The sequence below is a fragment of the Barbatula barbatula genome (assembly GCF_947034865.1).
Source record: "Barbatula barbatula genome assembly, chromosome: 3".
In the NCBI taxonomy this organism is placed as follows: Eukaryota; Metazoa; Chordata; class Actinopteri; order Cypriniformes; family Nemacheilidae; genus Barbatula; species Barbatula barbatula.
Window position 1 is genome coordinate 13,224,610 of NC_136764.1, and position 13,171 is coordinate 13,237,780.

At 42.3% G+C, this 13,171-nt stretch overlaps 1 protein-coding gene across 5 annotated transcripts in view; it reads left to right on the plus strand.

Annotated features, from left to right (window-relative positions):
- Nucleotides 1–13,171, plus strand: part of kmt2cb (lysine (K)-specific methyltransferase 2Cb) — an 83,733-nt gene that overhangs the window by 56,274 nt on the left and 14,288 nt on the right. For 3 of the 5 annotated variants that reach the window (XM_079452903.1, XM_079452905.1, XM_079452904.1), the window contains exons 28-45: nt 1,175–1,279; nt 1,923–1,970; nt 3,087–3,221; nt 3,312–3,344; nt 3,432–3,557; nt 3,972–4,113; nt 4,235–4,467; nt 4,698–4,771; nt 5,511–5,714; nt 5,883–7,754; nt 7,848–8,164; nt 8,244–9,856; nt 10,006–10,117; nt 10,224–10,290; nt 10,372–10,435; nt 10,549–10,781; nt 10,876–12,450; nt 12,669–12,860. In XM_079452903.1, the coding sequence (XP_079309029.1) occupies nt 1,175–1,279; nt 1,923–1,970; nt 3,087–3,221; nt 3,312–3,344; nt 3,432–3,557; nt 3,972–4,113; nt 4,235–4,467; nt 4,698–4,771; nt 5,511–5,714; nt 5,883–7,754; nt 7,848–8,164; nt 8,244–9,856; nt 10,006–10,117; nt 10,224–10,290; nt 10,372–10,435; nt 10,549–10,781; nt 10,876–12,450; nt 12,669–12,860 (7,145 nt within the window). The remainder of the gene's footprint in view (nt 1–1,174; nt 1,280–1,922; nt 1,971–3,086; nt 3,222–3,311; nt 3,345–3,431; nt 3,558–3,971; nt 4,114–4,234; nt 4,468–4,697; nt 4,772–5,510; nt 5,715–5,882; nt 7,755–7,847; nt 8,165–8,243; nt 9,857–10,005; nt 10,118–10,223; nt 10,291–10,371; nt 10,436–10,548; nt 10,782–10,875; nt 12,451–12,668; nt 12,861–13,171) is intronic. The other 2 variants (XM_079452906.1, XM_079452907.1) reach the window with 1 other exon arrangement.

The window sequence follows — 13,171 nt, forward strand, 5'->3', positions numbered from 1 at the left end:
TTCTAGGCAGGCTATAAAGCGAACTGCTACAGTGGTATCGTCAGGGTGAAATGAGATATAAATCTGCGTGTCGTCAGCATAACAGTGATAGGAGAAGCCTTGTGTATGATGGGTCCCAAGGATGTCGTGTAGATGGAAAAAAGCATGGTTATGTGCAGCCATACAGAAGAACGCATTTGATCTCACAGAGCGAATGAAAAAGCCGCTACTAACGCAAACTGCTCAAATTAGCTAATTTATAGATCTAAACACTCGAGTTATTATGATGTTAAGATTATTTTACATGTTCTTGTTGAGGAAATTAAAGCATTTTGCTCGGATGTAAGTCTGCTCAATGCTTGTGAACTATAACTCCGTTTTAGGAATCTAAACATTAATCAAAGAAACTTCAAGTTTCTGTGAATCTACAAGCTGACATTTACATTTAGGCATTTGGCAGACGCTCTTATCCAAAGCGCCTTACATAGCATTATCATATACATTTATACATAGGTATCTGCAATCCCCTGGGATCAAACCCACAACCTTGCGTTGTTAACGCAATGCTCTTACCACTGAGCTACAGGAAAATATTAAGTATTAAATTGACTTAAATTGTATTTTTTGACCTAAATAATAAAGTGTAGTGTCAATAAATCATTTATTTCAAGCATTTATCATACAGTCATGAATAAAATTTTGAATACTACATGTTAAAGGTAGGATTGTGATCGGCCATTTAGAGCAATACACACAATTATTAATACAATATACTACAGATTAACAATAAAAAAAATGAAAATATTATAATTAACTACAGGTTCCCATCTGATTTTAGATCCAGTTAAATAACTAAGCGCAATGAGGCCTAAAACAAGTCGATGTGCCACCTGGTGGATCTTCTGGGAAATGTAACAGTTGGTTTTTATTCAAACAAACAGTTCAGACCAGTCCTGCGGCAATCTGCATGATCGCCTTCAGGATCCTGCATGAAATAAATAATTTTTAAAGGCCAGATCTGTACATTTTATTTTTTACGCTTAATTTCCTGCTCGACTCAAACATACAGGAAATTAGGGTAAAATAAATCACGAATGCCATTTCATGTTGACTTTAAGAATGGTCTGTACAATTTAGACCAGTTTATTTTACTGTTAGACCTGGTAGTTACTTTCTTCCTTATGCAAATCCACAGAGAACTCTGCAGAGCCTCTGGTAGAGATGTCTGAAGTGCTGAAATCAGACACAGAGCTGCTGGGAATGTTTTCTGATAATATTGGCAAGCAGACAGAACAGTCCGGTAGGCCCTTATTACAGTTTCAATTTATGATCAATTACAGCACAGGTTTGCTGCTCAGATTAACCAGTTGCAGCAAAACAACAAGTTGAGAAAACCCTTGATGTATATCCTGGATATGTGTTGTCACTACAAATGTTCCTAAGGTTTATAAAAGTTTGTTGCAACTGGCTCTAGTACCCAAGTTTAGTAATGTCAGTGTCAAGAAGCCTCAAGTTGTGCCTGTAAAAATGTCTTTGTTCTTGATCACAGAGAAAGATATTTGGAGGAATGATGGTAACCGGACAGATCGCGGCCACCATTGACTGCATTCATCCAAATTTCTTTCTCTGTGTTCATAAGAACAAAGAAATGTGTACAGATTTAGAACAACTCAAGGCTGAGTAAATGATGACAGAAACTTTCCCCATAAATTAGTAGTTATATTTTAGTAGTTTTGCTGCTATTCCCAACACTGACAGTTATATGTTTTTTATATGCTGGTCTTAATTGTCTTTTCATTAGGAATAATTTGCTTTTCATGGTCTCATTCATTCCAGCGTTTATGAATAACCTGTGGCTTCATCGAAGGCTTTCTTTCTTTCGCTCACATATTTATTTTTCCATGTTGCTGATCCTTCATTGTGTTTGGTTTGGGTCTTTGTAGGTCTTGATTTTTGCCCTTTCCAAGTTGACTGCTCTCCTTCATCATTTGGTAAGAGTCTCATGGTCATGTTTTTATTTCTTTTATATTTCTTTTCCACCTGTCCTCGCACCCTTTCTTGTTTTATGCTAACATTAGGGTTCTTTTTGAAAGTGTATTTGGTTTGGTTTGACTGCACCACACCTGAATTTGGCCATTGTGCCTCAACGGTCTATTCAGTTTTACAGCATCCTGGAGCTGTCAGAATCATTTATATAACCCAACTGACTGAGAATGACGCAGCAATTTAATGCTGCACTGACAGGCTTGGTCAAGGACTCTTCCTCTGTTACAGTACAGAAATAAGACGCACTATAGAGAGGCATTTTAGAAAACTGAAGGCATTGTTGAATGACCTTCCTCTCTGAAGCAGCAGTCAGGGTCTTGGATTGTATGGATGAGTGGAGAATAGGTGCACCGTTCCATTGAGATCCACACGAAGCCTTGGTTTGATTAAAAGGAAACAGCCCTGCAATTTATGTATAATGTTTCTGCATATAAATCCCTGCTGGTGAAACAGCCTTGTAAAGACAAAAGTGGAAAGACCATTTGAGGTCTCACAGTATATTTATTCAGTGTAGAAATATATATATTTTACACATTGCCAACAGGTTAATTCTATGGTGTAGGCCTTTACTTATGATATTCTTACATTTTTGCGTTTCTTGTTTTCTTTTATTCACAGTATTGTACACTAGTAGTAGAAATTGATATTTTAATTTAATTTTAATTAATTAATTTAATATAATTTATTATATCATATAATATTGTTAGATAATTATAAATATATGTTTTTCTCACCCTTATGGTGTTCCAAATTGTGTGAGTTTTTGGGGTAATTTTGGCATAATTTGCACAGTTTGTGTTTCTATAATGTGTATTTAGTCTTTTTTTGTATATTTATTATATATAGTCGCTGTAGTCTTTATTGAATGTTAAACAGTGTTATTGTAATGATATGAGGTTAAATACTTTTAGAATATTTGTTAAAATATTTTGCCCTTATTGAACAATAGCAACACTTATTTTCTGGGGCACTTCTGGAGAAGTGCTATTTGCACATAGTGCTTTTCCATTTTCCAACAGTTAAACAGTATGTATGAAGTTATGTTCGCTGTTTATGCATAGGTCTGGACGTTGCGCATTTAACAGACGAGTTATCAGGCTCAGCTCAGACTCATCTCGGTCGATCTCACCTGCGTCAGACACCAGAGCCACTGGATGGCATCCTGAGCCCTGAGCTGGATAAGATGGTCACCGATGGTATGTATACAATAACTGTGTGGATTATATGAAATACTCATGTGCTTTTTCCCTAAACAGCTTTATAAAACAAATCTTTTGGTTTTACAGAATCCATACTCAGCAGACTCTACAAAATACCAGGTGGGTTAAAACACAAAGCAGCAGCTGCCAGTAAACGTGTTCATTTTGGTAGATTGTAAGAAACTGAAGATCTGCGTCTCATTGCAGAGCTTGGCGGGAAGGATGTGGAAGATCTCTTCACAGCTGTCCTGAGCCCCAGCGTAATGCCTCAACAGATCCAGGGAGCTCAAAGCCTTCATGGATCTGGTTTACACCCCTCCCAACCCAACTCAGGTTTGTTGGTAGCATTGGATGAATGTTATGGTAATGATACGTTATGATAGTCCCTTGTCTTTGAGAATTTGGTTGAGTTGGTCCAATCTGGATATCAAAAATTGCTTGTACAGTACTGTGCATGCAATAAAAATATATGCGAATAAATGTAGGAATGAGTGGAAATGATTGTCAGTGGTAATTATTAGCACATCACAGATAGAGGTTAACTTGTATTAAATTTTGTATTTAAGTATACTTCAAAAGCAATTATTCAATGGAATTGCACAGCTTTGCAGCCTAATTGCTCAGTCTTTACTTGATATGCAAAATTGGCAGACTGTATTGCATTGTGTTAAATCTTGAAGGCCAAAATATGTTTGAACAACCATGGCTTGCACTGTAGGTCAGTTGTATTGGTGTGTTTTTGTACAGGAATGGCCGCACGGATGCCAATCATGAATGGTCTGATGGAACCCAAACTGTTTTCACAGTCACAAATGGGTCCTGGAGCGGGGCCCGATATGGCTCGAAATATTCCCCCCATGCAGCGCATGCCTTTTCCAGACAATCTTAGGTCAGCCATGAACATGTTTGCCTCTATCATATCTACATTATAATATCAGAATATTGAGTCCTAATTCTTTGAGTTGGGCCTTTCTGAGATTGAGATCTAATATTATATATCTGCTGTTCAGAGACAGGAAGTTTAATCTGATTGCACAAGAGACCGCAGGTCCATGGTCTGCTACAGGTTCATCTTCAGCCTCTGCTCCTATTGCTTCATCTGAGATGGAGGGAGACGCCATGTCAACAGCACAGAAGAGCACTCTGAAGTGGGAGAAAGAAGAAACGCTAGGAGAGCTTGCCACTGTCGCACCTGTGCTCTACACTAATGTCAACTTTCCAAACCTCAAAGAGGAATATCCAGGTCTGAAAAAGACCCTTCATCCACAATAAGATTTATCTCAGGGAATTTAAAGAAGGAAACACATTTGCATTTACATTTGGATTTTTGAATATTAGGCACTAATAAACTGAACAGTAAGACAGGAAATATTTGTAAGCCGAATAAATGTAAATTTTGTGTTGTGTTATCTATTAATATAATACTCTTGAATATTTATTTTTCTATTACATTTGTCTATTATAACCTTTTAGACTGGTCAACACGTGTAAAGCAAATTGCTAAACTGTGGAGGAAAGCAAGTTCTCAGGACCGGGCTCCATATGTGGTAAGATATCATTCTTGCTAAATTCTCAGATCTTGTTTATATTTTACCACCAAATGTATTTAATTACAATTAGTCATAGTATGATATGCTTAGAAAGCCCCAGATGCCAGGAATGAAGATAATATACAAAATTTGATTTTTGATACAGACAAAAGCAGTCTTACTGGCCTATGGTCCAATCTAATGACGTGGTGGGTCCTGGATTTAGGGGAAGTTCACATAGGACTAGGTCCCATCTGCAATTATTTGTGTTGGTCTGTTTACATATGCAAACATATGGATCAGGAACCTTGAGCATTGACAATTATTTTAGTAAAATCACTTGTTAAAAGACATGTTAAATTGACGGACCTAGCTTTGAAGGACACCAATGCTGTCCTTGCTTCATCTGTCCAATTGTGAAAACCTAATGGTGTTACCTAAATAATTGTCATTTTCTCCTTTTTACCTTGATAAAAATCTGAATCAATTAAGCAACTGCCGACGTAGCTTTTCTACTTTTTTATTGCTCTCAACTAAACTCAAGCAGTTCAATTAGAGTTTCCTTGATATAACTGGGCTTCTGAGAAAATATGGAAGATATGAAGAAGATATGGAACAATTACCTTGAGTATCACTTTGAAAAATAATAGCTTTTAGGCAATTAGTCTAAAACCATGTCATCTCACCAAATGAATGCAACCTTTGAATTTCGATGGTCTGTCAATGATATCAACACTGCACAACCGCCCATTCACAGCAAAAGGCCAGAGACAACAGGGCAGCCCTACGTATTAACAAAGTCCAAATGTCCAACGAGACCATTAAGCGGGAGCCGCCTCAGCCCCAGGAGCCTTTAGAAGTGTTTGATCCTGCTATTCCTCCACTGGACCCTGAGTTATTGTTCAAAGACCCACTGAAGCACAAGGAATCCGAGCATGAGCAAGAATGGAAGTATAGACAGGTAAGTGTAGTATTGATCAGCTGATTATATAGTTGGGGAGTTTTTATTCCCATAAGCATTCCTCGTTATTGTTGGAACTTTTTAAATAAACATACAGTCTACATTAACACATAACACAAGTGCTTTTGTTATAAATTATTTTTTTGTGTGCATATTAACGAAACTCAGTTTGACGGTATGTTGCAGCAAATGAGACAGAAAAGTAAACAGCAAGCTAAGATTGAAGCTACACAGAAACTTGAGCAAGTGAAGAATGAACAACTTCAACAGCAGCAACAACAGCACCCGTCCCTCAACCAATCTGAGAATGACTCCCCTGGAAGCCTGAGTAGTCCAGTGTCTGTGCATTCTAATAATGGAAACATGTCTCCCAAGCAGTCCAATTCAATGAATGGGAGTTTAAAGCCACAGATGCCTGGCACGCCCACATCATGTTCGCCAGATGACGTCTTTTTACGCCCTCATCCTCCACCCCCCTCTTCTGGATCTCAACCCCAATCTCCTCAAATGTTCTCTCCAAGCTCCTCTGGCTCTAGGCCATCTTCACCCTGGGATCCCTACAACAAAATGGTGGGCACTCCCCGACCACCGCCTTCTGGGCAGGGGACTCCACGTCGTAACTCTGAATCAGGTAAATCTCCGAGGGGTCTTTCAGAGCCTATTGGTTCACCAACAGCCATCTGTAATGACCCATATGCCAAGCCCCCAGACACCCCGAGACCAGTAGGAAATACAGACCCTTTTCTCAAGCCCATGTGTCCTCCCAGAGCGAGTCAGACATTAGAAGGGAGACATCTTATTGGGTCTCCAGGCCATGATCCATTCTCGAGGGTGTCTGTGAGAAAAGAAGCCTACCAGAGAATGCCGCAGGGCAGGATGATACTCTCAGACCCCTATGCTCGTCCATTACTCACTCCTATTCCAGGCAGTAATGAATCAGGGTCTATTCAGGTCTTTAAAACCCCTATGCCCCCCCCTCAGGCTCAGGAACAATTTGCAGGCATGCAGACACGGAGAGTTAGTGGGGATCCTTTTGAAAGGCCAATTATTCCCCATCGATCCACTGAGGGATTCTCACAAAATCAACTGAGTGATCCATACGCACAGCCTGTGCTCACTCCACGTCCCGCAGGAGGTGAAGGCTATGCAAACCAAAGGCTTTCACGTCAACCCCAAACCCTCCCGTTTTCTCAACCTGGGCCGATTGTCAGACAGCCTCCTTGTAACCCATACGCCCGTGCCCCCTCCACCCCTCGGCCAGACTATTCTCAATGTGATCCCTATGGACAACAACCTGCCACACCAAGACCTTCAAATGACCCTTTCAGCCACTCTCCATTTTCTAACCCGTACGCAAGAATGCCCGGCACACCGAGACCACATGACCCTGAACCCTACTCTCAACAGCCTGTATCTCGCCATCCAGTCATGATGAACCAATCAACCCCACAATCTCAGCAGCAGACTCAAAACCGCATAATGTCTCCCATGTCCATGGATCCGTATGCACACCCTCCCGGGACCCCACGTTCTGGAATGCCGGACAGGTTTCCAAAGTCTCCAAGTCACCAACGGAACCCTGATCCTTTTAGTCAACCTGCAGGATTGCAACGCACAGTAGGACCTGATCTTCACGCACAAGCAATGGGAAGATCATTACCTAATGATTCATGTGTACATCCCTCACGCACACCTCACCCCGGAGGTTCCGGGCAGCCCATGGGTCCTGGGCCCATGTCCAATCAAGATCCATTCTCACCTCCTCAAGTCTTGATGCAAGACACTTTCGCCAGTCCAACAAAGCATGGACCTCAGACCCTGAAGCATCTGGTTATGACAGATGATGCTGTCTGTCAGCCACTATCCAGTCGCCCTAATCAGACACCAATTCATGACCCCTTCGAGCAGGCCTCCATGATTCCACATTCTCAGTGCGTAGAAAATAAAGATCAACAAGGTTTGATGCAGAGTATGAATTCTCAGCCGGGCACTGAAGCTCAGTCGGTACAACTTGCTGAAGCTGAAGAAAGACTTAGACAGGTGTGGTTTATTTATGTGATGCAATGTATGACATTTTAAATTAAAAATACACAGCTGTATGCAACACAGACTAACAGGTTTATTTGTTCACAGCGTCAACGTATTCGAGAGTTGATCCTTAGACAACAGCAACAAAAAAGTGCCATACGGCAAGAAAAGAATGTACTAGATCTTCCTTTGACCATGCCTCCAGGGACGCCTCAACACTGGAGTCAAGAGGCTACCAACCAGCAGGGTGATATTTTCAATCGACCACCACCACCATATCCTGGTGCAGTAGCTGTAAGAGGTGCTCAGCGATTCCACGGACCCTACCCTGGAGATCAACAGGGGCATTTTCCTGATGGCCAATTTTCTGGACCACAGTTTCCTGTGGATACCGATTCAACTATAAGGCAGCTTGGGCCAGGGTGAGAAAAACTACATATGAGAGAAACAATTTTACATTTTAATGAATGTGGCAACTAATGTATTTCTTGTTCATTACAGGATGGCTATCACTCCTGGTGTCCAAGGATCCTTGGGTGCTTCAAGACCCCATCAAATGCAGGACCAGATAATGGAAGCTCATCCACAAATGAGAAGGTCCATGTCCATAGACTTGGGAAAATCAATGGGAGGAGGTCCCATAGGAACTCCCAACTTACTTCCCTGTGGAATGCACATGCAACAGCATAACTTCATGGGGCAGACTTTTATAGAGCTAAGACATCGGGCCCCAGATAACAGGCTTCGACTTCCCTTTGGACCTCATTTTATGCAGGGAAACCGAATGGAATCCCCATCACAACAACGCCCCTCAGGTTTCATGAGTGGTCAAGACATGGGATTTCCTTTCAATCAGGTTCTAAAGCCAATGGACACAACAATGAATCAGTCTCAGGTAGTTGTTACACAGATGCAGGGCTCTTTGAGCATGGGGAATTTACATCAAGCCAATGTTCCATTAAGGGCTGGACATCCACAAATCCCGCTCACAAGGTCTATAAGCCAACCTGCATCCAATGAGACTCTCAGTGCTCCCTTACTCACAAATGATGAGGTTCCTTTACCCACAAATGAAGGACCAGAGGAGAAAATAGACACAGATGAATCTGCTGTGAAGGACTTTGAAGATGTTGAAGTGAAGGACCTTGTCGATGCCGATTTAGAGAACCTAAATCTGGACCCAGATGATGGAAAAGACTTGGATCTTGAAACGAATGATCTGCATCTTGATGACTTTTTAACATCTGGGAAATTTGATATAATAGCTTACGCTGACGCTGATTTAGATCTTAGCGAGGACTTGGATCTCAGTGACCCAATGGAAGACCACACTGAATTGTCAGATGTCCACAAGCCTAAAACAAAGACTGAAAGTTTTGGTGATACACCCTCATCCTCCTGTTTTGCGTCAACGCGGAAGGATGGCATAGGCGCGGATTCTAAGTCTCAAGATCACAATCAAGAAGTTCCTCGGGATCTAGAATTGATTTCTTTGAAAACCGAAGAGGATAGTAAAACTGGGATCAAAGATTGTATGTCCCAGGACACTTCTTGCAAGGATCAAGTAATTGAAAGCTCTAGTTTAGAGGTTGCAAAGCGTGGAATTCATCCTGATGCTACTACAGTGCTCTCAAGTTTGCTGGTTGATGTACCACCAGAAGGTGAAGCAATGAAGCAAGAACACTGCAGACAGTCAGTCACACAAAGCGACCCCACAAATCAGGAAGCTACAGTGCCACTCGACAGCAATCTGCTGGGTCAAGAAAACTTCTCAGTGCAGGGGATGGAGTCTGGTCTCAGTTTAGACCAATCGTTGGTTTCTTCTCACAGTGAAAATACATTAGAAGTTCCCGGCTCTATTCAGGAACAACCACAAAGCCATATTTTTGGTATGGATCAAAAGGATGCTCTTCTCTCAGAGGAACAACACAGTATTCTTACTCAGCAGGCAATGTTGTCTCAGCAAGGCCATCAGAACAGACCACTGCTTCTGGAAGAACAGCCTCTTCTTTTACAAGATCTTTTGGATCAGGAGAGGCAGGAGCAACAGCAACAGAAGCAGATGCAGGCTATGATAAGACAGCGCTCTAATGAATCTTTCTTCCCAAACATGGGTAAGATGTTGTTCATATTAGACACCATCTTGATTCTTTGTTTAGTTTTTTAAACTGTGAGAAATTTGCTTTTAGCAATGAATGGGACTATAAAGTACATAATTATGTTTGATATTAACACAATAATATTTCCATTTGATTTTTTTCAGATTTTGATTCTATCACTGATCCAATCATGAAGGCAAAGATGGTTGCGTTAAAAGGCATCAACAAAATGATGGTTCAGAACAACATGGGAATGTCTCCGATACCCATGAACAGGTGAGTGAACTGTCATTCTTAAAATATGTAAAGATTAATTTTATTGAAATACCATTTGTGTAACTGTGTCATCATTCATTATTCCTCCCTCTTTCATTAAATCCAGTGTCCAGACAGGGCAGGGACCACAAGGCCCTGATGGAGCTGTACCTCCAGTACAGGTGCCTGGACAGGTGAGACTCTTTCACACCTTCTTCACATCATTCACAACTAATCAAGCTGTTTTCTCATAGTGCTGTTGATCTGTTATTTAGGATAACAAAGTTGCTCCGAACATGGCACAACCCAATTCTCCAAATTTTGGAACAGGATTTGCCCGTAAGTTTTTCAAAAAAACTATGATGTTAATATAGATGTTTTATTTTCTAGTTGTCATAAAAAAGTGTTTACCAAGTGTTTAATCATTCCATCCATTTTCTTTTGCCTCCAAGATGACAACCAGAAGGTGCAGTATGAGGACTGGCTCAGGGAAACCCAGCATCTGCTTCAGATGCAACAGAAGTTCCTGGAAGAGCAGATCGGGGCCCACAGGAAGTCAAAGAAGGCGTTGTCAGCAAAACAGAGGACTGCCAAGAAAGCAGGGCGGGAGTTTCCTGAAGAGGATGCAGAGCAGCTGAAAAATGTGACAGAGCAGCAGGGGATGGTACAGAAACAGCTGGAGCAGGTAAAGCAAACACAAGGGAGAAACCATTTATGACTTGAAAATAATTAAGTGTGCATTTTAGTCAAATTTGTTAACATAAATTTTTTTATCCTAGATCCGCAAACAGCAGAAGGAGCATGCAGAGCTCATAGAGGAATACAGAGTCAAACAGCAGACACAGGGTGGCATGCAGCCCCAAATAATGCCTGGAATGCCACCAATGCAGCCTGAAGCTGGCATGATGCCAGTCGGACCCCCGATGAACCAACCTGGGCTGAATCCTATGATGCCTGTTCGGCTCCACCCTGGTCAAATGGACGCACCTAATGTCCCAAACGCTTCAGGGTGGCACCCTGGAGCTCCAGTTCCCAGCGGAGGACCTCAAATTCCAGGAGGAATGCCCTCTCAAGTAGTGCAGGCACATGCTACGCCGCAACCAATTGCTAGACCCAGTCAGGGGCAGACGGACGGTGAGTCTCCTCATGTGAATTTTGATGATACCAACCCGTTCAGCGAAGGCTTCCAGGAACGTGAGCGTAAGGAGAGACTACGGGAGCAACAGGAAAGGCAAAGGGTACAGCTCATGAAAGAGGTGGAAAGACAGCGCCTGAAGCAATGCATGGAGATGGAGCAACAGCAAGTCCCTAACTGCCAAGATGGTAACATGAGAGCCCTTTCTCAGATGCCTTTTTATAACCAGACCGAGCTTCCACCGGACTTCATGCAACCACCCAGAATGCAACAGCAAATGCAAGGACCAGCTTTTCCACAGCAACAGGGCATGCAGCCAGGGTTCACCGAAGGCCCGTCCAGACCCATGATGGGTAATGGCCCATTCCATCAGGAAATGGGACCTGGATTTGTTTCTGATAACCTAGCACCACATGGGCCTAACTTTGTCCAAATGCAACCAAGACCACAGAGGTATCCTAGGCCAAATATGATGCATCAGAATCCACCCCAAGGGCATCCGTTTTCAATGGAGGGACCCACGCCTTTACCTCCAAATTTCCCAGGTTCTGGTCCCTCGCTCATTCAGCTCTACTCCAACATCATCCCAGAGGAGAAGGGCAAGAAGAAAAGAAACCGCAAGAAGAAGAAAGATGAAGATTGTGAGTCACTGAGAGCACCCTCGACACCTCACTCAGACCTCACAGCCCCTTTAACACCCTGTGTATCAGACACATCATCCACACCTACGAGAAACCCAATAGTGTTCAGTGAGCATGAGCTCTGTGAGACGTCTCAGCCTGGTTCATCCACCCCGGGCTCCATGTGCAGCCAGCCACACTCTGAACTGGAGCGGCAGCTTTCGGAAGGCAGCTGTGGTGGAGGGGTTGAGATGGGCCATCAGGAAATGCATGACAGGATTCTGTCCAACATCAAACTGGAGAAGGTTGAGGCAAGTGACTGCCATGGACATAAGGGAATGGAGATGGACATAGGAATTGGGATGGTGAAGGTGGAAGGAGACAGAGATGGAATATTTTCTCATTCTGCGAGCCAAAGCCCTGCCAACAGCTCTAAAGGAGAAGCTGGGAACGAACTCCTCAAACATCTGCTGAAGAATAAGAGAACTCCCCCTCATGTTTTACCCCATCAGAGGTCTGAAGACAGCCTGAGGTCAGAGGAAGAGGGATCAACGGACAGCAAAGCATTGCTGAGGCAGAGCTCAATAGACAGCACTGGGGTGAGTAATTCCTAACCGTGAGTTATGTTAGGGATCGGTTTCCAAAAGTGTTATCTTTGGGTTTTATTTGACAGACTTTCTCATTACAGTCAATACAGACTGCAAACACAGGCCATAGTATCTGTCACCATGCAGATGTACAGCTCCTAGAATGAAACTAGAATAGCAAAACATGTTTTTTTTACATGCCATGTTGACAGTTTTTTACTCTCCCACAGATATTTTCAGATTCAAACCACCCTGACTTTCCTGGACCATTACTTTCGGAAGACAAGAAGAAGCAGAGGAACAAGAGGCTTCCCAAAAGCGGAGATAGACCAGCCCCGCGCTGTAAAAAGAGGAAAAAAGAGGAGGATGAGAGTCAAGCACTTTATTCCTCCACTGAGCCAGTAATGAGCCAGTTAAAACAGGTATGACACCTCAGACTCAGTCTTCTCAGACTTACATGGGTCTACAAGCGTTACTGAGTTTAAGTGTGCAATAAAACTAAGACACCAAAATTGACAATTAGCATACATAGATTGGCGGTATGATTCTGTTCTGGGAAAAACTCCCTGCCCATTAATGAATGAATAAGAGCTGGGAGTGCAGTGATTAGGGTAAACAGAACAAACTGATGTCATTAGTTCTTATGTGTTACACATAATTCAATGCCATTAACACTTATTAGGAAGAATATCATAAAGTTGAGTCCTGATTGAAAATTTGTAGTGGAGTTGGG